This window comes from Pelophylax lessonae (assembly GCF_965119305.1).
Source record: "Pelophylax lessonae genome assembly, chromosome: 12".
Lineage (NCBI taxonomy): Eukaryota > Metazoa > Chordata > Amphibia > Anura > Ranidae > Pelophylax > Pelophylax lessonae.
Window position 1 is genome coordinate 10,109,221 of NC_138779.1, and position 27,187 is coordinate 10,136,407.

The 27,187-nt window shown below is 47.0% G+C and overlaps 1 protein-coding gene across 4 annotated transcripts in view; it reads left to right on the top strand.

Moving 5' to 3' along the window:
• KCNAB2 (potassium voltage-gated channel subfamily A regulatory beta subunit 2) overlaps window positions 1–27,187 on the top strand; it is a 322,756-nt gene that overhangs the window by 245,291 nt on the left and 50,278 nt on the right. For all 4 annotated transcript variants that reach the window (XM_082273335.1, XM_082273337.1, XM_082273338.1 and 1 more), the window contains 2 exons: window positions 15,173–15,252; window positions 25,500–25,544. In XM_082273335.1, coding sequence (XP_082129461.1) covers window positions 15,173–15,252; window positions 25,500–25,544 — 125 coding nt within the window. The remainder of the gene's footprint in view (window positions 1–15,172; window positions 15,253–25,499; window positions 25,545–27,187) is intronic.

Genomic DNA, 27,187 nt, shown 5'->3' on the forward strand with positions numbered 1-27,187 from the left:
CTGTAGTAATGTCACTGGTCCCCCCAAAAATGTCAGTTAGGGGTCCAATCTGTCCGCCGCAATGTCGCGGTCCCGCAAAAAATCGCAGATCGCCGCCATTACTAGTAAATAAAAAAAAACTTTTACACAAACCAATCAAAATACGCTTATTGGGATTTTTTTTTTTTTTTTGTTTTGTTAACCAAAAATATGTAGCAGAATACAAATTGGCCTAAAATTGGGGAAAAAAATTAGATTTTCACATTTCTTTTTTTTTTTGGGGGGATGTCATATAGCAGAATGTGAAAAATATTGTTTTTTTTTTTTTTTTCAGGATTGTCGCTTTTTTTTCGTTTATAGCACAAAAAATAAATATCGCACAGGTGATCAAATACCAAAAACATGTAGCGGAAAACAAATTGGCCTAAAATTATGAAAAAATTAGATTTTTACATTTTTTTTTTGGGAATGTATTATAGCAGAATGTGAAAAATATTGTTTTTTTTTTTCAGGATTGTCGCTTTTTTTTCGTTTATAGCGTAAAAAATGTAAATCGCAGAGGTTATAAAATACCACCAAATGAAAGCTCTGTTTGTGGGGAAAAAAGGACGTCACTTTTATTTGGGTACAGCGTCGCACGACCGCGCAATTGTCTATTAACCACTTTACCACCGGAGGATTTTGCTGTCTTACGTCTGGGCCACTTTTTGTGATTCGGCGCTGTGCGAATTTAACTGACAATTGCGCAGTCATGTGACGCCGTACCCAAACAAAATTTACGTCCTTTTTTTCCCACAAACAGAGCTTTCTTTTGGTGGTATTTGATCACCTGTGCCATTTTTACTTTTTGCACTATAAACAAAAAAAGAGCGAAAATTTCGAAAAAACAACAATATTTTTCACATTTTTTTATATGAAATTCCCCCCCCAAAAAATGTAAAAATCTAATTTTTTTAAAATTTTTGGCCAATTTGTTTTCTGCTACCTATGTTTGGTAAAAAAAATCACAATAAGCGTATTTTGATTGGTTTGCGCAAAAGTTATTGCGTTTACTAAGGGGAAGATTTTTGTCATTTTTGTTGTTTTTTTTTTAACGAGTAATGGCGGCGATCTGCGATTTTTTTTGTGGGACTGCGACATTGCTGCGGACAGATCGGACCCTTGACTGACATTTTTGACACTTTTGGGGGTACCAGTGACATTACTACAGTAATCAGTGCTATACATATGCACTGTTACTGTAAAAATGACACTGGCAGTACTACGTCGTTGGACGATAACAAGCCACTTTGCCGCAGTAGCAGCAATGTGAGCAGACGTAAAGTGGTCTCCGCCCCCTACCCACCTCCCAGTACCGCCCCTTTTAGAGAACACAGAACCCAGTATCATTCTAAGTAATTTGTATGGGACTTGTTAACTATAACAAGAAAAGCAGCAAAATAAATCCCCTGCAGCAACAATAGACCCCCCCCCCCCGGAAACAAGAGCTCACCCACACAACAATCCCCCACCACAACAAAATATCACCCCAGCTATAATAGATCCACCCCAACAACAATAGACCTCCAGCAGCATCAACGGATTCTCCAGCAGCCAGCCACAATATAGACCTCTCTCTCAACAGTAGATCCCTCCTAGCAATTACTGACTCTCCAGAAAGTATAAGACCCTTCTCCCAGCAACAATAGATCCTCCACCAGCAACAATAGACCCCTATGCAAAAAAATATCCTCCACCAGCAACAATAGACCCCTATGCAAAAAATATCCTCCACCAGCAACAATAGACCCCTATGCAAAAAATATCCTCCACCAGCAACAATAGACCCCTATGCAAAAAAAAGGTTACTCTACCAGCAACAATAGACCCCCCAAGCAAAATAAGATCCTCCACCATCAACAATAGACCCCCCAAGCAAAAAAAGATCCTCCACCAGCAACAATAGACCCCCATGCAAAAAAAGATCCTCCACCAGCAACAATAGACCCCCATGCAAGAAAGATCCTCCACCAGCAACAATAGATCCCCGTGCAAAAAAAGGTTCCTCTACCAGCAACAATAGACCCCCATGCAAAAAAATATCCTCCACCAGCAACAATAGATCCCCATGCAAAAAAATATCCTCCACCAGCGACAATAGACCCCCCCCAAGCAAAAAAAAAGATCTTCCATCAGCAACAATAGACCCCCCCAAGCAAAAAAAAAATCCTCCACCAGCAAAAATAGACCCCCATGCAAAAAAAGATTCTCCACCAGCTACAATAGACCCCCCATGCAAAAAATATCCTCCACCAGCAACAATAGACCCCCATGCAATTAAAGATCCTCCACCAGCAACAATAGATCCACATGCAAAAAAAGATCCTCCACCAGCAACAATAGACCCCCATGCAAGAAAGATCCTCCACCAGAAACAATAGACCCCCATGCAAAAAAAGATTCTCCACGAGCTACAATAGACCCCCATGCAAAAAATATCCTACACCAGTGACAATAGACCCCCATGCAAAAAAATATCCCCCACCAGCAACAATAGACCCCTATGCAAAAAGATCCTCCACCAGCAACAATAGATTTACATGCAAAAAAAGATCCTCCACCAGCAACAATAGACCCCCATGAATAAAAAAAATCCTCTACCAGCAACAGTAGACCCCCATGCAAAAAAAGATCCTCCACCAGCAACAATAGACCCCCCCATGCAAAAAGATCCTCCACCAGCAACAATAGACCCCCATGCAAGAAAAGATCCTCCACCAGCAACAATAGACCCCATGAATAAAAAAAGATCCTCCACCAGCAATAGTAGACCCCCATGCAAAAAAAGGTTTCCTCCGCCAGTAACAATAGACCCCCCCATGCAAAAAATGATCCTCCACCAGCAACAAAAGACCCTCATGCAATAAAAGATCCTCCACCAGCAACAATAGACCCCCATGCAAAAAAAAAGATCCTTTACCAGCAACAGTAGACCCCCATGCATAAAAGATTCTCCACCAGCAACAATAGACTCCCATGCATAAAAAAAATCCTCCACCAGCAACAATAGACTCCCATGTAATAAAAGATCCTCCACCAGCAACAATAGACCCCATGCAAAAAAAGGTTCCTCTACCAGCGACAATAGATCCCCCAGCGACAATCATCAATAGATCCTCCATCGCTCCCCAAGTCCCCAGCACCCCTTGCAATTACTCACTTACATTCAGTGTTGGAGGTGCCGGAACTGCGTTCCCCCTGGAAAAAAGCCCCGGAGGTATCGCTGCGATCGTCAGAGCGAGAGGAATAATTCCAGCCCTAGACTTCCTCTGTAACTCTGAACTGGTAACCGTTATAAAAATGAAAGCGTCCCCTATGGAGATTTTTATGTACTGAAGTTTGTCGCCATTCTACGAGCGTGCGCAATTTTATGGCGTGACATGTTAGGTATCTATATACTCAGCGTGACCTCATCTTTTATATTATAAAAACAATTTGGGCTAACTTTACTGTTTTGTTTATTTTTTCAATTTATGAATGTGTATTTCTTCCAAAAAATTTGCATTGGTAAGACCGCCGTGCAAATACGGTGCGACATAAAATATTTCAACGACCACCATTTTATTCTCTGGGGTCGCTGCTAAAAAAAACCAAATATATATATATATATATATATATATAGTGTTTGGGGGTTCTAAGTCATTTTCTAGCAAAAAATACAGATTTTACCTTGTAAGCAAAAAAGGCTTAGGCATGAAGGGGTTAATGAGAACAGTATGTTGGCTGGCGCAGGTTCTGGGTCTGTGCCGGTGATACAAGCATGCAGCAAGTGAAGATGGAAATCCTGACACAGTTAGCAATGCGTTTGCAGGGGCGGCTTTCATATTTCTATCCTGACAGATTGCACTTCGCTAAAGCCTGATTTTCTAGATGGGAAATCGCATGGCACCCGCCAAGAACTGCTTGGCTGCTGCTGTGTCTTCCAGCTGCTGCACATTGGCAGTTGTACACAGAATTAGGTGATTGCACCTAATGGCAGTTTAACTGTTTTTTTTTTTTTTTTTTTATAATAAAAGTATGATTTGACCTAAAAGGAGAGGAAGTTGGGCTTTATTTTGCTATTTTATTTATTTTTATTTATTTTATTTCTTCCTTGCAGTGGAGGAGGAGTTAATGTGTGACACCCTGAGAAATATTGTCAGGCCCCTCCCCCCCTTATGCTGCATCATGCATATCCCCCAGCACAGCTTACACTACAGGGCAGCGAGGGTGCATGCTGTATTGTCCTTAGTGCCTCCATACAGCTTTATTATACAAAGCACTCCACCTCCTGGTTCTACACGTTTCGTCCCCTCCTATCTGATTTTAGTCATAATTTACTGATGTGTTTTCATCCCTCCTATCTGGTCTGTTTAAGTTTACTGACACGTTTCACCCCTCCTGTCTAGTTTTCATTATAATTTACGGATGTGTTTTACCCCTTCTATCCGGTCTTAGTTATAATTTACTAACACCTTTTACCCCTCCTTACTTTTAATTTACTGACACATTTAGCCCCTCCTATATTGTCTTAGGTATAATTTACTGGTGTGTTCTATCCCTCCGTTCTGGTCTGTTGTAATTTACTGATGCGTTTCACCCCTCCTATCTGGTCTGTTATAATTTACTACCGTGTTTCACCCCTCCTATCCAGTCTTAGTTATAATTTACAGACATGTTTCAGCCCTCCTATCTGGTCTTAGTTATAATTTACTGACACATTTCATCCCTCCCATCGGGTCTTAGTTATAAATTGCTGTTGTGTTTCATCCCTCTTTTCTGGTTTGTTATAATTTTTGATGCGATTCGTCCCCTCCTATCTTGTCTTCATTATAATTTACTGAGCTTATTAACCCCCTTCTATCTGGTCTTCGTTATAATTTACAGACAAGTTTCACCCCTCCTATGTGGTGTTAGTTTAGTTGTGATGCAGTGATGTGTTTTCACTCCTCCTATGTGGTCTTAGGGACCTTAGATTGTAAGCTCCTGAGTTGGGGACCTTAGATTGTAAGCTACTGAGTTGGGGACCTTAGATTGTAAGCTTCTGAGTTGGGGACCTTAGATTGTAAGCTCCTGAGTTGGGGACCTTAGATTGTAAGCTACTGAGTTGGGGACCTTAGATTGTAAGCTTCTGAGTTGGGGACCTTAGATTGTAAGCTCCTGAGTTGGGGACCTTAGATTGTAAGCTACTGAGTTGGGGACCTTAGATTGTAAGCTTCTGAGTTGTGGACCTTAGATTTTAAGCTCCTGAGTTGTGGACCTTAGATTGTAAGCTTCTGAGTTGGGGACCTTAGATTGTAAGCTTCTGAGTTGGGGACCTTAGATTTTAAGCTCCTGAGTTAGGGACCTTAGATTGTAAGCTTCTGAGTTGGGGACCTTAGATTGTAAACTCCTGAGTTGGGGACCTTAGATTGTAAGCTACTGAGTTGGGGACCTTAGATTGTAAGCTTCTGAGTTGTGGACCTTAGATTTTAAGCTCCTGAGTTGTGGACCTTAGATTGTAAGCTTCTGAGTTGGGGACCTTAGATTTTAAGCTCCTGAGTTAGGGACCTTAGATTGTAAGCTTCTGAGTTGGGGACCTTAGATTGTAAGCTTCTGAGTTGGGGACCTTAGATTTTAAGCTCCTGAGTTAGGGACCTTAGATTGTAAGCTTCTGAGTTGGGGACCTTAGATTGTAAGCTTCTGAGTTGGGGACCTTAGATTGTAAGCTTCTGAATTGGGGACCTTAGATTGTAAGCTTCTGAGTTGGGGACCTTAGATTGTAAACTCCTGAGTTGGGACCTTAGATTGTAAGCTCCTGAGTTGGGGACCTTAGATTGTAAGCTCCTGAGTTGGGACCTTAGATTGTAAGCTCCTGAGTTGTGGACCTTAGATTGTAATCTCCTGAGTTGGGGACCTTAGATTGTAATCTCCTGAGTTGGGGACCTTAGATTGTAAACTCCTGAGTTGGGGACCTTAGATTGTAAGCTCCTGAGTTGGTGACCTTAGATTGTAAGTTCCTCAGTTGGGGACATTGGATTGTAAGCTTCTGAGTTGGGGACCTTAGATTGTAAGCTCCTGAGTTGGGGACCTTAGATTGTAAGCTCCTGAGTTGGGGACCTTAGATTGTAAACTCCTGAGTTGGGGACCTTAGATTGTAAGATTCCGAGTTGGGGACTTTAGATTGTAAGCTTTTGAGTGACCTTAAATGGTAAGCTCCTGAGTTGGGGACCTTAGATTGTAAACTCCTGAGTTGGGGACCTTAGATTGTAAGATTCTGAGTTGGGGACTTTAGATTGTAAGCTTTTGAGTGACCTTAAATGGTAAGCTCCTGAGTTTGGGACCTTAGACTGTAAGCTACTGAGTTGGGGACCTTAGATTATAAGCTCCTGAGTTGGGGACCTTAGATTGTAAGCTCCTGAGTTGGGGACCTTAGATTGTAAGCTCCTGAGTTAGGGACCTTAGATTGTAAGCTTCTGAGTTGGGGACTTTAGATTGTAAGCTCCTGAGTTAGGGACCTTAGATTGTAAGCTTCTGAGTTGGGGACCTTAGATTGTAAGCTTCTGAGTTGGGGACCTTAGATTGTAAGCTTCTGAATTGGGGACCTTAGATTGTAAGCTTCTGAATTGGGGACCTTAGATTGTAAGCTTCTGAGTTGGGGACCTTAGATTGTAATCTCCTGAGTTGGGGACCTTAGATTGTAAACTCCTGAGTTGGGGACCTTAGATTGTAAACTCCTGAGTTGGGGACCTTAGATTGTAAGCTCCTGAGTTGGTGACCTTAGATTGTAAGTTCCTCAGTTGGGGACATTGGATTGTAAGCTCCTGAGTTGGGGACCTTAGATTGTAAGCTCCTGAGTTGGGGACCTTAGATTGTAAGCTCCTGAGTTGGGGACCTTAGATTGTAAGCTCCTGAGTTGGGGACCTTAGATTGTAAGCTCCTGAGTTGGTGACCTTAGATTGTAAGCTCCTGAGTTGGGGACCTTAGATTGTAAACTCCTGAGTTGGGGACCTTAGATTGTAAGATTCCGAGTTGGGGACTTTAGATTGTAAGCTTTTGAGTGACCTTAAATGGTAAGCTCCTGAGTTGGGGACCTTAGATTGTAAACTCCTGAGTTGGGGACCTTAGATTGTAAGATTTTGAGTTGGGGACTTTAGATTGTAAGCTTTTGAGTGACCTTAAATGGTAAGCTCCTGAGTTTGGGACCTTAGATTGTAAGCTACTGAGTTGGGGACCTTAGATTATAAGCTCCTGAGTTGGGGACCTTAGATTGTAAGCTCCTGAGTTGGTGACCTTAGATTGTAAGTTCCTCAGTTGGGGACATTGGATTGTAAGATCCTGAGTTGGGGACCTTAGATTGTAAGCTCCTGAGTTGGGGACCTTAGATTGTAAGCTCCTGAGTTGGTGACCTTAGATTGTAAGCTCCTGAGTTGGGGACCTTAGATTGTAAACTCCTGAGTTGGGGACCTTAGATTGTAAGATTCCGAGTTGGGGACTTTAGATTGTAAGCTTTTGAGTGACCTTAAATGGTAAGCTCCTGAGTTGGGGACCTTAGATTGTAAACTCCTGAGTTGGGGACCTTAGATTGTAAGATTCTGAGTTGGGGACTTTAGATTGTAAGCTTTTGAGTGACCTTAAATGGTAAGCTCCTGAGTTTGGGACCTTAGATTGTAAGCTACTGAGTTGGGGACCTTAGATTGTAAGCTCCTGAGTTGGGGACCTTAGATTGTAAGCTCCTGAGTTGGGGACCTTAGATTGTAAGCTCCTGAGTTAGGGACCTTAGATTGTAAGCTTCTGAGTTGGGGACCTTAGATTGTAAGCTTCTGAGTTGGGGACCTTAGATTTTAAGCTCCTGAGTTAGGGACCTTAGATTGTAAGCTTCTGAGTTGGGGACCTTAGATTGTAAGCTTCTGAGTTGGGGACCTTAGATTGTAAGCTTCTGAATTGGGGTCCTTAGATTGTAAGCTTCTGAGTTGGGGACCTTAGATTGTAAACTCCTGAGTTGGGGACCTTAGATTGTAAGCTCCTGAGTTGGGGACCTTAGATTGTAAGCTCCTGAGTTGGGACCTTAGATTGTAAGCTCCTGAGTTGTGGACCTTCGATTGTAAGCTCCTGAGTTGGGGACCTTAGATTGTAATCTCCTGAGTTGGGGACCTTAGATTGTAAACTCCTGAGTTGGGGACCTTAGATTGTAAGCTCCTGAGTTGGTGACCTTAGATTGTAAGTTCCTCAGTTGGGGACATTGGATTGTAAGCTTCTGAGTTGGGGACCTTAGATTGTAAGCTCCTGAGTTGGGGACCTTAGATTGTAAGCTCCTGAGTTGGTGACCTTAGATTGTAAGCTCCTGAGTTGGGGACCTTAGATTGTAAACTCCTGAGTTGGGGACCTTAGATTGTAAGATTCTGAGTTGGGGACTTTAGATTGTAAGCTTTTGAGTGACCTTAAATGGTAAGCTCCTGAGTTGGGGACCTTAGATTGTAAACTCCTGAGTTGGGGACCTTAGATTGTAAGATTCTGAGTTGGGGACTTTAGATTGTAAGCTTTTGAGTGACCTTAAATGGTAAGCTCCTGAGTTTGGGACCTTAGATTGTAAGCTTCTGAGTTTGGGACCTTAGATTGTAAGCTTCTGAGTTGGGGACCTTAGATTATAAGCTCCTGAGTTGGGGACCTTAGATTGTAAGCTCCTGAGTTGGGGACCTTAGATTGTAAGCTCCTGAGTTGGGGACCTTAGATTGTAAGCTCCTGAGTTAGGGACCTTAGATTGTAAGCTTCTGAATTGGGACTTTAGATTGTAAGCTTTTGAGTGACCTTAAATGGTAATGTTCTGAGTTGGGGACCTTCGATTGTAAGCTCCTGAGTTGGGGACCTTCGATTGTAAGCTCCTGAGTTGGGGACTTTAGATTGTAAGCTCCTGAGTTGGGGACTTTAGATTGTAAGCTCCTGAGTTGGGGACTTTAGATTGTAAGCTTTTGAGTGACCTTAAATGGTAATGTCCTGAGTTGGGGACCTTAGAATGTAAGCTCCTCCTTGGCAGGGACCTTGGATTGTAAGCTCCTCCAGGGCAGGGGCCCATTTGAATGTGCCCTGATGACTTATTTAGGGCATTTGTACGTTCATATCACCTGCAGTCTTCAATATTAGACTCCATTCTCAGAGCTAACACACTCGGGATCAGGATCCCTATTTCCCAAAAAAGTGACGGTTATTTTCAGCTGAGTTCCATGAGATTTGATAATTGGAGTCACACCGTGAATACAAAGATTCTCATCCTCGTGTCAAAGCTTAGTGAATTAGTCCCATGTTCTGTCCGCGGGGCGCTGTCTGTGTCTGGCCGCGGTTCGGGGGGGGGGGTCTGGGGCATTGTGCGCTCGGGATGACTTTTATAAGATTACAGAAGAGTTTAATTCTGTGACAACTGGATTACATATCTAGGACAAAATGTATTCTCAATAACCGACATCCCGATCACTCATCCGGAGCGATTGAAAATGACGATGAGCCGGTTTCATCTTACATAGGAGATCAGTTTACTGAGAGAAAGCATTGAGATGATCTGCGAGGGCCTTTATCACATTACCCGCCTGTGTGCGAGCGCGCTGCACGCATGAAAGGCGACATTATCAGGGCTCCGCCATCCAAACTGAAAATAATTGGGGTTTATAGACGGCTTGCTGGTTACCAAAATCTCCTTTCCATCCAGGCATTTCTATTGTCCGCCCATCCCCCACCTCCAAGGAAATCTCCCCATTGCCAGTAACCTGGGGGATCTGGGAACACCGTTTCCTGATCTTTGTGAATATGCAGGCGCGATTCTAGCCCCGCCTCTTGTACCGTAATTGCGGCATTGGATTATTTGCGCTAGCACATTCGGTAAATAATATGTGGTACATGAGATTATTTTTTTAAAGTTATGTTAAACCCCAGCAGGGTGGCGGTGTTTCTGATCATGTGACCACTGTGGTTGACTGTTGCAACGTCACATGATCGGGAGCTGCCTGTGACAGCTCAGTTACATCTGTTCACATCTGTGCGTTGAAAAACACCGTATGTGTGTTTTGGAATCTGCATATAGCGTTTTTTTTTCACTTTTTAATGCGTTGCGTTAAAATTCAACGCATATTGCATTTTACATCTATTTTGCATGTGTTTTCCTCCCTGGTCACCTGGAAAAATAAACATATGACCCAAAAAAACGCACCTAAAAAAGTGCTACTATTGAAAATAATGGAAGGCCCATTTTTGGTTCCACTGTATGTAGGAATGTAACCACCCTGCCTTGGTCTCTCACTGTATGTAGCAATGTAACCACCCTGCCTTGGTCCCACTGTATGTAGCAATGTAACCACCCTGCCTTGGTCCCAATGTATGTAGGAACGTAGCCACCCTGCCTTGGTCCCATTGTATGTAGGAACGTAGCCACCTTTCCTTTGTCCCACTGTATGTAGGAATGTAGCCACTCTTAATTGGTTCCACTGCTTGTAGGAACATAACCATTCTGCCTTGGTCCCAACTGTATATAGGATAAAGCCACCCTGCCTTGGTCCCACTGTATGTAGGAATGTAGCCCCCTTACCTTGGTCCCACTGCTTGTAGGAACGTAGCCACCCTGCCTTGGTCCCAACTGTATATTGGATAAAGCCAACCTGCCTTGGTTCCACTGTATGTAGGAATGTAACCACCTTTCCTTGGTCCCAAATGTATGTAGGAATGTAGCCACTCTGCCTTGGTCCCATTGTATGTAGGAATGTAGCCACCCCACCTTGGTCCCATTGTATGTAGGAACGTAGCCATCCTCTCTTGGTCCCAATGTATGTAGGAATGTAGCCACCCCGCCTTGGTCCCATTGTATGTAGGAACGTAGCCATCCTCTCTTGGTCCCAATGTATGTAGGAACGTAGCCATCCTCTCTTGGTCCCACTGTATGTAGGAATGTAGCCACTCTGCCTTGGTCCCATTGTATATAGGAACGTAGCCACCCTGCCTTGGTCCCAATGTATGTAGGAATGTAGCCACCCTGCCTTGGTCCCAATGTATGTAGGAATGTAGCCACCCTGCCTTGGTCCCATTGTATGTAGGAACGTAGCCATCCTCTCTTGGTCCCAATGTATGTAGGAACGTAGCCATCCTCTCTTGGTCCCACTGTATGTAGGAATGTAGCCACCCTGCCTTGGTCCCAATGTATGTAGGAATGTAGCCACCCTGCCTTGGTCCCAATGTATGTAGGAATGTAGCCACCCTGCCTTGGTCCCATTGTATGTAGGAACGTAGCCATCCTCTCTTGGTCCCAATGTATGTAGGAACGTAGCCACGCTGCCTTGGTCCCAATGTATGTAGGAACGTAGCCACGCTGCCTTTGTCCCATTGTATGTAGGAATGTAGCCACCCTGCCTTGGTCCCACTGTGTGTAGCCACCCTCTCTTGCTCACTCCTAAGATGGACTATGGACTAGGCACTGTGCTACAGATAAACTTTGTCAGGGTTTCTCCAGAATTTTTTTTAAAAAATGTGATAACTTAGTATACCCGGATACTTCAGAAGCCTGCACAGATGTAACTGACCAAACCAGGCAAATACTGTTCTCAGAGTTGATCAATTCCCTGCCTTGCTTTGCTGTTTCAGTTCTATTGGAGAGTCGGAGTGACCCTTTAAGGTCCTGATTGTTGCCCGGAGTGTATTCTTCGCCTTGCGCAGTATTTGCTGATTCTGCCGTGCGATTTTATTTATTTATTTATTTATTTTTCCCTATCGGACTCGTGTTCTGCTACATCGACATATTTCACATTTGGATGATTCTCCACGTTTTTTACCGGTTCAGCTGTTCTAAATTAAACATCGACTGGAGCCGCGCTTAGCGACTCGCTTACTTCCGTGTCACATCCGGACTTGTTTAATAAAGCGGTGCAGAGCAGTAACCCGCGGCAACCCTAATCCGAAGGATAAAAGTTATTCCTGATTGGTTATTGCATGCTGCTGTCTGCCCGGAAGTGTATTTCTATCTTTGCAGTTTGAGAACCCCCCCCCCAAAAGTATATATCATGTCTTCCTATTCACTCAGCTTACCTAAAATAATCAAAAAAAGAACACCAAGGAGAATGTGGATTGAAGTGACACTATACAGTAGTTACTATGTTATAACGTATCACATCCTATATACAGTAGTTACTATGTTATAACGTATCACATCCTATATACAGTAGTTACTATGTTATATAATGTATCACATCGTATATACAGTAGTTACTATGTTATATAATGTATCACATCCTATATACAGTAGTTACTATGTTATATAACGTATCACATCGTATATACAGTAGTTACTATGTTATATAATGTATCACATCCTATATACAGTAGTTACTATGTTATAACGTATCACATCCTATATACAGTAGTTACTATGTTATAATGTATCACATCGTATATACAGTAGTTACTATGTTATAACGTATGACATCGTATATACAGTAGTTACTATGTTATAACGTATCACATCGTATATACAGTAGTTACTATGTTATATAACGTATCACATTGTATATACAGTAGTTACTATGTAATAACGTATCACATTGTATATACAGTAGTTACTATGTTATATAACGTATCACATTGTATATACAGTAGTTACTATGTTATATAACGTATCACATCGTATATACAGTAGTCACTATGTTATAATGTATCACTTCGTATATACAGTAGTTACTATGTTATATAACGTATCACATCGTATATACAGTAGTTACTATGTTATAACGTATCACATCCTATATACAGTAGTTACTATGTTATATAACGTATCACATCGTATATACAGTAGTTACTATGTTATATAACGTATCACATCGTATATACAGTAGTCACTATGTTATAACGTATCACATCGTATATACAGTAGTTACTATGTTATATAACGTATCACATCATATATACAGTAGTTACTATGTTATAACGTATCACATCTATATACAGTAGTTACTATGTTATAACGTATCACATCATATATACAGTAGTTACTATGTTATATAACGTATCACATCGTATATACAGTAGTTACTATGTTATAACGTATCACATCGTATATACAGTAGTTACTATGTTATAATGTATCACATCGTATATACAGTAGTCACTATGTTATAACGTATCACATCGTATATACAGTAGTTACTATGTTATAATGTATCACATCGTATATACAGTAGTCACTATGTTATAACGTATCACATCGTATATACAGTAGTTACTATGTTATAACGTATCACATCCTATATACAGTAGTCACTATGTTATAACGTATCACATCCTATATACAGTAGTTACTATGTTATATAACGTCTCACATCGTATATACAGTAGTTACTATGTTATATAATGTATCACATCGTATATACAGTAGTTACTATGTTATATAATGTATCACATCGTATATACAGTAGTTACTATGTTATATAACGTATCACATCGTATATACAGTAGTCACTATGTTATAATGTATCACATCCTATATACAGTAGTTACTATGTTATAACGTATCACATCGTATATACAGTAGTTACTATGTTATAACGTATCACATCGTATATACAGTAGTCACTATGTTATAACGTATCACATCGTATATACAGTAGTCACTATGTTATAATGTATCACATCGTATATACAGTAGTTACTATGTTATATAACGTATCACATCATATATACAGTAGTTACTATGTTATAACGTATCACATTGTATATACAGTAGTTACTATGTTATAACGTATCACATCGTATATACAGTAGTTACTATGTTATAACGTATCACATCGTATATACAGTAGTCACTATGTTATAACGTATCACATCCTATATACAGTAGTTACTATGTTATAATGTATCACATCGTATATACAGTAGTTACTATGTTATAATGTATCACATCATATATACAGTAGTTACTATGTTATAACGTATCACATCCTATATACAGTAGTTACTATGTTATATAATGTATCACATCCTATATACAGTAGTTACTATGTTATAACGTATCACATCGTATATACAGTAGTCACTATGTTATAACGTATCACATCCTATATACAGTAGTCACTATGTTATAACGTATCACATCCTATATACAGTAGTCACTATGTTATAACGTATCACATCCTATATACAGTAGTTACTATGTTATAATGTATCACATCCTATATACAGTAGTTACTATGTTATAATGTATCACATCCTATATACAGTAGTTACTATGTTATATAACGTCTCACATCGTATATACAGTAGTTACTATGTTATATAATGTATCACATCGTATATACAGTAGTTACTATGTTATATAATGTATCACATCGTATATACAGTAGTTACTATGTTATATAATGTATCACATCGTATATACAGTAGTTACTATGTTATAACGTATCACATCCAGTATACAGTAGTTACTATGTTATATAATGTATCACATCGTATATACAGTAGTCACTATGTTATAACGTATCACATCCTATATACAGTAGTTACTATGTTATAACGTATCACATCGTATATACAGTAGTTACTATGTTATAATGTATCACATCCTATATACAGTAGTTACTATGTTATATAATGTATCACATCGTATATACAGTAGTTACTATGTTATATAATGTATCACATCGTATATACAGTAGTTACTATGTTATAACGTATCACATCGTATATACAGTAGTCACTATGTTATAATGTATCACATCGTATATACAGTAGTTACTGTGTTATAACGTATCACATCGTATATACAGTAGTTACTGTGTTATAACGTATCACATCGTATATACAGGAGTTACTATTTTTTAATGTATCACATCGTATATACAGTAGTTACTATGTTATAATGTATCACATCCTATATACAGTAGTTACTATGTTATAACGTATCACATCGTATATACAGTAGTTACTATGTTATAATGTATCACATCCTATATACAGTAGTTACTATGTTATAATGTATCACATCGTATATACAGTAGTTACTATGTTATAACGTATCACATCGTATATACAGTAGTTACTATGTTATAATGTATCACATCCTATATACAGTAGTTACTATGTTATAACGTATCACATCGTATATACAGTAGTCCCTATGTTATAATGTATCACATGGACTCTGACTTGTTTCCGGCTGATGTTGGTTTTGCAGATGGCGGAGCAGTTGATGACGCTGGCGTACGACAATGGAATTAACCTTTTTGACACGGCCGAAGTTTACGCTGCAGGGAAGTAAGTAAAGAATTGTCCTCTATTATCCGCCGTTAATGTTTGATTTCCTCCAATCACTGGGATTCTTGGCAAATTATGGGAAATATCTGCACATTGTCCAGTCAGATCCCTGATTTTCCTCAGCTTGGATGGGGCGGAGAGATCTGGATTATTACTAGCATTGCACCAATACCAGTACCCAGGGCCGCTGATTGGGGGGGACCACCAGTCTTTCTGTAGGGGGCGTGGGCACACAGAAGGGCTCCAACAGCACAGGGAATCGATGCGGTTGGGAGGAGTGGCAACTACAGAAGGAAGCCCTGTGTGGCTCTCTGCATCAGCTGAAAGCAAGTTTCTCCCTCTCCTGCCAGCTTTCAGCTGCTGTAGGGAGAGACAGAGACAAAGGGCATCATTCCTGTAATTGCTTCTCTGACACCGATCCCCCCTCCCTGTTCTGCCTGCTTCTGACCCCCCCCCCTTCCCATGTGCCCCCCTTTTTAAAAAATTGTAAAATAAAATAATTGTAAGCATTTTTAATATTAACAAAAAAAAGTAAAAACATTGTTTTGTTGTATTCGGGGCGGGGGGGGGGGGGGTGCAGCATTGTTAGAAATCACAGGGCCCCCTGATTTCTAACAGTAGCCCTGCCAGTATCCATATCAGTGCCGATATTAAGCATTTGCACAAGCTTAATATGCTCCGATACTAAGCCCTTGTTCACACCGGTGCGATTTGACAGCTATAAATCGCATGACAAGTCGCACCCTATTGTCGGAAATAGAACTGTTCGAATTGCCACTACTCAGAAAAAAGTTCCTGCACTCCTTTTTTTGGGGATTTTTTGCAATTTTCAAAGTAGCGTGGTTTCAAATCCCGCATCAGTGTGAGCCAGGGCTAAAACTGATACCTTTTTTTGCGATTCCATTTCGAGTTGAATTGTCTTCTGCTTTACACTTCTTCTGTGGCTTTGAAACTGTTCGGAAATAATCAACTCTACCTATAAATATTAGTACGCAGTTATATTATGTACACCCAGGAAAGAATCCAGGACTTTTTTTAAAGCAATCTACGGAGCTGGCCAGAACCATCTCTGGAGGGAGTCTATTCCACATTTTCACAGCTCTTACGGTGAAGAAACCTTTCCGTATTTGTAGAGTAAATCTCTTTAACTCTAGACGTAAAGAGCGCCCCCTTGTCCTCTGTGATGAGGACCTTAAAGTGAACAACTCAACACCAAGTTCACTATATGAACCCCTTATGTATTTATACATGGTGATCATATCCCCCCTTATGTATTTATACATGGTGATCATATCCCCCCCTTATGTATTTATACATGGAGATCATATCCCCCCTTATGTATTTATACATGGAGATCATATCCCCCCTTATGTATTTATACTTGGTGATCATATCCCCCCTTATGTATTTATACATGGCTATCATATCCCCCCCTTATGTATTTATACATGGCGATCATATCCCCCCTTATGTATTTATACATGGCGATCATATCTCCCCCTTATGTATTTATACATGGAGATCATATCCCCCTTTATGTATTTATACATGGAGATCATATCCCCCCTTATGTATTTATACATGGAGATCATATCCCCCTTATGTATTTATACATGGAGATCATATCCCCCCCCTTATGTATTTATACATGTCCTCTGCCTCTCCAGCAGTGATCCCTGTCCTCTGCCCTGCCAGCGGCGATCCTTGTCCTCTGCCTCTCCAGCGGCAATCCCTGTCCTCTGCCCCATCGTTGGTGGCCCCTGTCTTCTTCTTCACCAGTGGTGATCCCTGTCCTCTGCCTCACCAGTGGTGATCGCTGTCCTCTGCCTCGCCAGCAGTGATCCCTGTCCTCTGCCTCACCAGCGGTGATCCCTGTCCTCTGCCTCGCCAGCAGTGATCCCTGTCCTCTTCCTCACCAGTGGTGATCCCTGTCCTCTGCCTCACCAGTGGTGATCCCTGTCCTCTGCCTCGCCAGCAGTGATCCCTGTCCTCTGCCTCGCCAGCAGTGATCCCTGTCCTCTGCTTCTCCAGCGGCGATTCTTGTCCTCTGCCTCTCCAGGGGGGATCCCTGTCCTCTGTCTCTCCAGCGGGGATCCCTGTCCTCTGCATCTCCAGCGGGGATCCCTGTCCTCTGCCTCTCCAGCGGGGATCCCTGTCCTCTGCCTCTCCAGCGGGGATCCCTGTCCTCTGCCTCTCCAGCGGGGATCCCTGTCCTCTGCCTCTCCAGCGGGGATCCCTGTCCTCTGCTTCTCCAGCGGGGGTCCCTGTCCTCTGCCTCTCCAGCGGGGATCCCTGTCCTCTGCCTCTCCAGCGGGGATCCCTGTCCTCTGCCTCTCTAGCGGGGATTCCTGTCCTCTGCCTCTCTAGCGGGGATTCCTGTCCTCTGCCTCTCCACCAGCGATCCCTGTCCTCTGCCCCGTCGGTGGTGGCCCCTGTCCTCTGCCCCGTCGGCAGTGGCCCCTGTCTTCTTCACCAGTGGTGATCCCTGTCCTCTGCCTTGCCAGCGGTGATCCCTGTCCTCTCCCTCGCCAGCAGCGATACCTGTCCTCTGCCTCGCCAGCACGATCCCTGTCCTCTGCCTCTCCAGCGGAGATCCCTGTCCTCCGCCTCTCCAGCGGCGATCCCTGTCCTCTGCCCCATCGTTGGTGGCCCCTGTCTTCTTCTTCACCAGCGGTGATCCCTGTCCTCTGCCTCTCCAGCGGCGATCCCTGTCCTCTGCCTCTCCAGCGGGGATCCCTGTCCTCTGCCTCTCCAGCGGGGATCCCTGTCCTCTGCCTCTCCAGCGGGGATCCCTGTCCTCTGCCTCTCCAGCGGGGATCCCTGTCCTCTGCCTCTCCAGCGGGGATCCCTGTCCTCTGCCTCTCCAGCGGCGATCCCTGTCCTCTGCCCCATCGTTGGTGGCCCCTGTCTTCTTCTTCACCAGCGGGGATCCCTGTCCTCTGCCTCTCCAGCGGGGATCCCTGTCCTCTGCCTCTCCAGCGGGGATCCCTGTCCTCTGCCTCTCCAGCAGTGATCCCTGTCCTCTGCCCTGCCAGCGGCGATCCTTGTCCTCTGCCTCTCCAGCGGCAATCCCTGTCCTCTGCCCCATCGTTGGTGGCCCCTGTCTTCTTCTTCACCAGTGGTGATCCCTGTCCTCTGCCTCGCCAGCAGTGATCCCTGTCCTCTGCCTCACCAGCGGTGATCCCTGTCCTCTGCCTCGCCAGCAGTGATCCCTGTCCTCTTCCTCACCAGTGGTGATCCCTGTCCTCTGCCTCACCAGTGGTGATCCCTGTCCTCTGCCTCGCCAGCAGTGATCCCTGTCCTCTGCCTCGCCAGCAGTGATCCCTGTCCTCTGCTTCTCCAGCGGCGATTCTTGTCCTCTGCCTCTCCAGCGGGGATCCCTGTCCTCTGTCTCTCCAGCGGGGATCCCTGTCCTCTGCATCTCCAGCGGGGATCCCTGTCCTCTGCCTCTCCAGCGGGGATCCCTGTCCTCTGCCTCTCCAGCGGGGATCCCTGTCCTCTGCCTCTCCAGCGGGGATCCCTGTCCTCTGCCTCTCCAGCGGGGATCCCTGTCCTCTGCCTCTCCAGCGGGGGTCCCTGTCCTCTGCCTCTCCAGCGGGGATCCCTGTCCTCTGCCTCTCCAGCGGGGATCCCTGTCCTCTGCCTCTCTAGCGGGGATTCCTGTCCTCTGCCTCTCTAGCGGGGATTCCTGTCCTCTGCCTCTCCACCAGCGATCCCTGTCCTCTGCCCCGTCGGTGGTGGCCCCTGTCTTCTTCACCAGTGGTGATCCCTGTCCTCTGCCTTGCCAGCGGTGATCCCTGTCCTCTCCCTCGCCAGCAGCGATACCTGTCCTCTGCCTCGCCAGCACGATCCCTGTCCTCTGCCTCTCCAGCGGAGATCCCTGTCCTCTGCCTCTCCAGCGGCGATCCCTGTCCTCTGCCCCATCGTTGGTGGCCCCTGTCTTCTTCTTCACCAGCGGTGATCCCTGTCCTCTGCCTCTCCAGCGGCGATCCTTGTCCTCTGCCTCTCCAGCGGGGATCCCTGTCCTCTGCCTCTCCAGCGGGGATCCCTGTCCTCTGCCTCTCCAGCGGGGATCCCTGTCCTCTGCCTCTCCAGCGGGGATCCCTGTCCTCTGCCTCTCCAGCGGCGATCCCTGTCCTCTGCCTCTCCAGCGGGGATCCCTGTCCTCTGCCTCTCCAGCGGCGATCCCTGTCCTCTGCCCCATCGTTGGTGGCCCCTGTCTTCTTCTTCACCAGCGGGGATCCCTGTCCTCTGCCTCTCCAGCGGGGATCCCTGTCCTCTGCCTCTCCAGCGGGGATCCCTGTCCTCTGCCTCTCCAGCGGGGATCCCTGTCCTCTGCCTCTCCAGCGGGGATCCCTGTCCTCTGCCTCTCCAGCGGGGATCCCTGTCCTCTGCCCCATCGTTGGTGGCCCCTGTCTTCTTCTTCACCAGCGGGGATCCCTGTCCTCTGCCTCTCCAGCGGGGATCCCTGTCCTCTGCCTCTCCAGCGGGGATCCCTGTCCTCTGCCTCTCCAGCGGGGATCCCTGTCCTCTGCCTCTCCAGCGGGGATCCCTGTCCTCTGCCTCTCCAGCGGCGATCCCTGTCCTCTGCCCCATCGTTGGTGGCCCCTGTCTTCTTCTTCACCAGCGGGGATCCCTGTCCTCTGCCTCTCCAGCGGGGATCCCTGTCCTCTGCCTCTCCAGCGGGGATCCCTGTCCTCTGCCTCTCCAGCGGGGATCCCTGTCCTCTGTCTCTCCAGCGGGGATCCCTGTCCTCTGCATCTCCAGGGGGGATCCCTGTCCTCTGCCTCTCCAGCGGGGATCCCTGTCCTCTGCATCTCCAGGGGGGATCCCTGTCCTCTGCCTCTCCAGCGGGGATCCCTGTCCTCTGCCTCTCCAGCGGGGATCCCTGTCCTCTGCCTCTCCAGCGGGGATCCCTGTCCTCTGCCTCTCCAGCGGCGATCCCTGTCCTCTGCCCCATCGTTGGTGGCCCCTGTCTTCTTCTTCACCAGCGGGGATCCCTGTCCTCTGCCTCTCCAGCGGGGATCCCTGTCCTCTGCCTCTCCAGCGGGGATCCCTGTCCTCTGCCTCTCCAGCGGGGATCCCTGTCCTCTGCCTCTCCAGCGGGGATCCCTGTCCTCTGCCTCTCCAGCGGCGATCCCTGTCCTCTGCCTCTCCAGCGGCGATCCCTGTCCTCTGCCCCATCGTTGGTGGCCCCTGTCTTCTTCTTCACCAGCGGGGATCCCTGTCCTCTGCCTCTCCAGCGGGGATCCCTGTCCTCTGCCTCTCCAGCGGGGATCCCTGTCCTCTGCCTCTCCAGGGGGGATCCCTGTCCTCTGCCTCTCCAGCGGGGATCCCTGTCCTCTGCCTCTCCAGCGGGGATCCCTGTCCTCTGCCTCTCCAGCGGGGATCCCTGTCCTCTGCCTCTCCAGCGGCGATCCCTGTCCTCTGCCCCATCGTTGGTGGCCCCTGTCTTCTTCTTCACCAGCGGGGATCCCTGTCCTCTGCCTCTCCAGCGGGGATCCCTGTCCTCTGCCTCTCCAGCGGGGATCCCTGTCCTCTGCCTCTCCAGCGGGGATCCCTGTCCTCTGTCTCTCCAGCGGGGATCCCTTTCCTCTGCATCTTCAGGGGGGATCCCTGTCCTCTGCCTCTCCAGCGGGGATCCCTGTCCTCTGCATCTCCAGGGGGGATCCCTGTCTTCTGCCTCTCCAGCGGGGATCCCTGTCCTCTGCCTCTCCAGCGGGGATCCCTGTCCTCTGCCTCTCCAGCGGGGATCCCTGTCCTCTGCCTCTCCAGCGGCGATCCCTGTCCTCTGCCCCATCGTTGGTGGCCCCTGTCTTCTTCTTCACCAGCGGGGATCCCTGTCCTCTGCCTCTCCAGCGGGGATCCCTGTCCTCTGCCTCTCCAGCGGGGATCCCTGTCCTCTGCCTCTCCAGTGGGGATCCCTGTCCTCTGCCTCTCCAGCGGGGATCCCTGTCCTCTGCCTCTCCAGCGGCGATCCCTGTCCTCTGCCCCATCGTTGGTGGCCCCTGTCTTCTTCTTCACCAGCGGGGATTCCTGTCCTCTGCCTCTCCAGCGGGGATCCCTGTCCTCTGCCTCTCCAGCGGGGATCCCTGTCCTCTGCCTCTCCAGCGGCGATCCCTGTCCTCTGCCTCATCGTTGGTGGCCCCTGTCTTCTTCTTCACCAGCGGGGATCCCTGTCCTCTGCCTCTCCAGCGGGGATCCCTGTCCTCTGCCTCTCCAGCGGGGATCCCTGTCCTCTGCCTCTCCAGCGGGGATCCCTGTCCTCTGTCTCTCCAGCGGGGATCCCTGTCCTCTGCATCTCCAGGGGGGATCCCTGTCCTCTGCCTCTCCAGCGGGGATCCCTGTCCTCTGCCTCTCTAGCGGGGATCCCTGTCCTCTGCCTCTCTAGCGGGGATCCCTGTCCTCTGCCTTTCTAGCGGGGATTCCTGTCCTCTGCCTCTCCACCAGCGATCCCTGTCCTCTGCCCCGTCGGTGGTGGCCCCTGTCCTCTGCCCCGTCGGTGGTGGCCCCTGTCCTCTGCCCCGTCGGCAGTGGCCCCTGTCTTCTTCACCAGTGGTGATCCCTGTCCTCTGCCTTGCCAGCGGTGATCCCTGTCCTCTGCCTCGCCAGCAGCGATACCTGTCCTCTGCCTCGCCAGCACGATCCCTGTCCTCTGCCTCTCCAGCGGAGATCCCTGTCCTCTGCCTCTCCAGCGGCGATCCCTGTCCTCTGCCCCATCGTTGGTGGCCCCTGTCTTATTCTTCACCAGCGGTGATCCCTGTCCTCTGCCTCTCCAGCTGCGATCCTTGTCCTCTGTCTCTCCAGCGGGGATCCCTGTCCTCTGCCTCTCCAGCGGGGATCCCTGTCCTCTGCCTCTCCAGCGGGGATCCCTGTCCTCTGCCTCTCCAGCGGGGATCCCTGTCCTCTGCCTCTCCAGCGGGGATCCCTGTCCTCTGCCTCTCCAGCGGGGATCCCTGTCCTCTGCCTCTCCAGCGGCGATCCCTGTCCTCTGCCTCTCCAGCGGCGATCCCTGTCCTCTGCCCCATCGTTGGTGGCCCCTGTCTTCTTCTTCACCAGCGGGGATCCCTGTCCTCTGCCTCTCCAGCGGTGATCCCTGTCCTCTGCCTCTCCAGCGGGGATCCCTGTCCTCTGCCTCTCCAGCGGGGATCCCTGTCCTCTGCCTCTCCAGCGGGGATCCCTGTCCTCTGCCCTGCTGACCCCCAGTACACTGCCCTGCTGCTCCCCATCCTCTGCCCTGCTGACCCCCAGTACACTGCCCTGCTGCCCCCTTTACCCTGCCCTACTGACCCCCATTACACTGCCCTGCTGACCCCCAGTACACTGCCCTGCTGCTCTCAGTCCTCTGCACTGTTGACCCCCAGTACACTGCCCTGCTGCTCCCCATCCTCTGCCCTGTGCCCCCCTGACATTTTTTTTACTGCACCCCACATCAGACAGACTAGATCCAGCTCTGAGCAGTTTTAATTATAGGGAGAAGCCTGTACAGATGTACAAGACTGAAGGAAAGGCTAATTTATGGAAAAAGAAGAGAATAAGAAAATGACACATACTGATGTGAGGATGAAAGCCGCTTCCCCCAATAACCGGCACTAACAAATGGAATAGAATTTGGACATCACAGTGAAGACAATAATTAAGTTACAAATCCTTTTCCAAAAAACCCCTCTTTGTTCTCGGTTTGTATCAAAATCTCTGAGAATCTTCATCTCGGTGGAAGAGACGTTTTATATGCTGCAATTTCCGGCCTAAAATGAAGTGCGGCCGAGTGATGAGATTACCATCATTAATTCCCCTTCAGATGGCGTCCTCCCGCTGTCTGTCCTCCCGCTGTCTGTCCTCCCGCTGTCTGTCCTCCCGCTGTCTGTCCTCCCGCTGTCTGTCCTCCCGCTGTCTGTCCTCCCGCTGCCTGTCCTCGCGCTGCCTGTCCTCCCTCTGTCTGTCCTCCCGCTGTCTGTCCTCCCGTTGTCTGTCCTCCCGCTGTCTGTCCTCCCGCTGTCTGTCCTCCCGCTGTCTGTCCTCCCGCTGTCTGTCCTCCCGCTGTCTGTCCTCCCGCTGTCTGTCCTCCCGCTGCCTGTCCTCGCGCTGCCTGTCCTCCCTCTGTCTGTCCTCCCGCTGTCTGTCCTCCCGCTGTCTGTCCTCCCGCTGTCTGTCCTCCCGCTGTCTGTCCTCCCGCTGTCTGTCCTCCCGCTGTCTGTCCTCCCGCTGTCTGTCCTCCCGCTGTCTGTCCTCCCGCTGTCTGTCCTCCCGCTGTCTGTCCTCCCGCTGTCTGTCCTCCCGCTGTCTGTCCTCCCGCTGTCTGTCCTCCCGCTGTCTGTCCTCCCAGCTCTTCTCTCTATAGAAGATATCAGAGGATTTCCAGGAGTCCAATGAGGACCAGCAATCGTCCCGTTCTAGAAGGATCACATTGTATGGAAGAAGATCTGGGCTTAGAGGCCTCATGGGGGATGGGATGCCTTTGTCTGAAACTTTATATTAATAATTTCTATTTCCTATGTGTGTATGTATATCAGATCACAGTACTACAGGATAGGGTCAGAGACTGCAGACATATAACAAGAGAGGTTTAGAGACTCCAGACATACTACAAGAGATAGCCAGAGATTGCAGACATACTACAGGAGACGGTCAGAGACTGCAGACATACTACAAGAGATAGCCAGAGATTGCAGACATACTACAGGAGATGGTCAGAGACTGCAGACATACTACAGGAGACGGTCAGAGACTGCAGACATACTACAGGAGACAGTCAGAGACTGCAGACATACTACAGGAGACGGTCAGAGACTGCAGACATAGTACAGGAGACGGTCAGAGACTGCAGACACACTACAGGAGATTTTCAGAGACTGCAGACATGCTACAGGAGACGGTCAGAGACTGCAGACATACTACAGGAGACGGTCAGAGACTGCAGACATAGTACAGGAGACGGTCAGAGACTGCAGACATACTACATGAGACGGTCAGAGACTGCAGACATAGTACAGGAGACGGTCAGAGACTGCAGACATAGTACAGGAGACGGTCAGAGACTGCAGACATGCTACAGGAGACGGTCAGAGACTGCAGACATACTACAGGAGACGGTCAGAGACTGCAGACATACTACAGGAGACTGCAGACATACTACAGGAGACGGTCAGAGACTGCAGACATACTACAGGAGACGGTCAGAGACTGCAGACATACTACAGGAGACGGTCAGAGACTGCAGACATAGTACAGGAGACGGTCAGAGACTGCAGACATACTACAGGAGACGGTCAGAGACTGCAGACATACTACAGGAGATGGTCAGAGACTGCAGACATAGTACAGGAGATGGTCAGAGACTGCAGACATACTACAGGAGACGGTCAGAGACTGCAGACATCGTACAGGAGACGGTCAGAGACTGCAGACATCGTACAGGAGACGGTCAGAGACTGCAGACATGCTACAGGAGACGGTCAGAGACTGCAGACATACTACAGCAGACGGTCAGAGACTGCAGACATAGTACAGGAGATGGTCAGAGACTGCAGACATACTTCAGGAGACGGTCAGAGACTGCAGACATACTACAGGAGACGGTCAGAGACTGCAGACATACTACAGGAGACGGTCAGAGACTGCAGACGTACTACAGGAGATGGTCAGAGACTGCAGACATACTACAGGAGACGGTCAGAGACTGCAGACGTACTACAGGAGATGGTCAGAGACATGCATTACCATGCAGCAGTTCAGTGTGATGTGTTTTTAAAAAAGGGTCAGATAAGAAGATAGAATATATTTTCTTGTCTTATACTTTTTCTTTATTATATTTTTTCAGTGTCTTCCTTGTTTTCTGCCCTAGGCTAAAATGATGTCATACATCCCAGGGGTCTTCCTGGGAGGAGGGGCTTTCTCAGCTAGGCACACCCTGCTGCATGCATGCCTGAGCTAAGGGCAGATGGATTCCAGGAAGTAAATGCTGCATGAATCATCTGCCCTTACCTAAGATGGGTGCAGCTAGAAATGCTTGGGGGGAGGGGGTGTTTTTCAAAGAGATTTTTCAACGAATTAAAGCATGGAGACATGGATGGAGTTTGCTTTTATTATCAAAAATGAATGAAATAGCGTTTTTGGTTTGTGGTGCTCAAATACAGTTTATTTCCACTCTGGTAGTTTTTGTTTTTTTGTCTTTGATAAGCCGTCTTTCCTCAGTCCCGTGTCATGTCCTCATTGCGGCTCCTCCCCTCTCTTTGTGTCGTTCTCAGGGCAGAAGTCGTATTAGGAAACATCATCAAGAAGAAAGGTTGGAGGTAATTATTTGCACTTTGTGTGATGAATCTTTAATGCGGTGACCAGTTTCATGTGCGCACTTCTTGCTCAGGAGTGAAAAAGACCGCCGTGAATTATTAATGGCGCCAAATACCGCCGCTTATTTTCTTGATATCTCATCGGGTATTAAACTCGCACGCTCTGCTCGGCGGAAAGTGGAAACGCCATTAGAGGATATTAAATGGCGCGCTGTGTACAGAGGCATACCGGACGCTCTGCATTCCGAGGGGGTGTTTTTTTATTATTTTTTTATCTTATTGATCAAAGCTTAACCACTTCTGGAGCGGAAGGATTTTCCCCCTTAATGGCCAGGCCATTTTTTTGCGATTCGGCACTGCGTTACTTTACAGTTGTATTCAAAATTATTCAACCCCCCCCAATGCTGTAAAGGGTTTTAGGGAATTTAGTGTACATTTGTAATTGTATTCAGAATGAAATCCTACAAGGACTTCTTAAAGAATCATATGCAACTAAAATGACATCAATTGGTTTTGTAATACAGTAGTAAATGTTTCTTTTGTGAATTCTTCATTGACACAATTATTCAACCCCTTAACCACTTTACCTCCGCTCACTTTGCTGCTACTGCAGCAAAGTGGCTCGTTCCCATCCAGCGACGTAGACCTACGCTGGACTCCGCCAGTTGTGGGCGGCGCGCGCGCGCCGCCGGAGGCTCGCTCCCGCTGTTTTCAGTCACAGCGGGAGTCGGGCCAGGGGAGGAGCGGTGGCGATCGCCGCTGCTCTTACCCGATCGTCGGGGATCGAGTCTGGAGATCCGCCCGCTGTGTGTAAACAGAGCGGGCGGATCTCTGAAGTGACAGGCAGGGTCGGATTGCAGTGTTCAGCATAGTTGAACCCTCAATCTGTCCTTGTGTCACACAGTCACCTCCCCCCACACATGTCAGTAAGCACCAGGCATACATTAACCCCTCCCTCTCCAATAAAATTAACCCCTTCCCTGCCAGTGTCATTATTACAGTAACAGTGCATATATATAGCACTGATTACTGCAGTAATGTCACTGGTACCCCCAAAAGTGTCAAAAATGTCAGTCAAGGGTCCGATCTGTCCGCCGCAATGTCGCAGTCCCGCAAAAAAAATCGCAGATCGCCGCCATTACTAGTTAAAAAAAAAAAACACCAAAAATGACAGAAATCTTTCCCTTAGTTAGTAAACGCAATAACTTTTGCGCAAACCAATCAAAATACGCTTATTGCGATTTTTTTTTTTTACCAAACATAGGTAGCAGAAAACAAATTGGCCAAAAATTAAAAAAAATTGTGATTTTTACATTTTTTGGGGGGGGGGGGGGAATTTCATATAAAAAAAATGTGAAAAATATTGTTATTTTTTCAAAATAAACGCTCTTTTTTTGTTTATAGCGCAAAAAGTAAAAATCACACAGGTGATCAAATACCACCAAAAGAAAGCTCTGTTTGTGGGAAAAAAAGGACATAAATTTTGTTTGGGTACAGCGTCGCACGACCGCGCAATTGTCCGTTAAAGTCACGCAGTGCCGAATCGCAAAAAAAAACCCTGGTCTTTTAGCAGCCAAATCCTCCGGGGCTTAAGTGGTTAAAGACTACCACTCTGAAGAACAGAGGTTCATTGAAGTGTTTTCAAT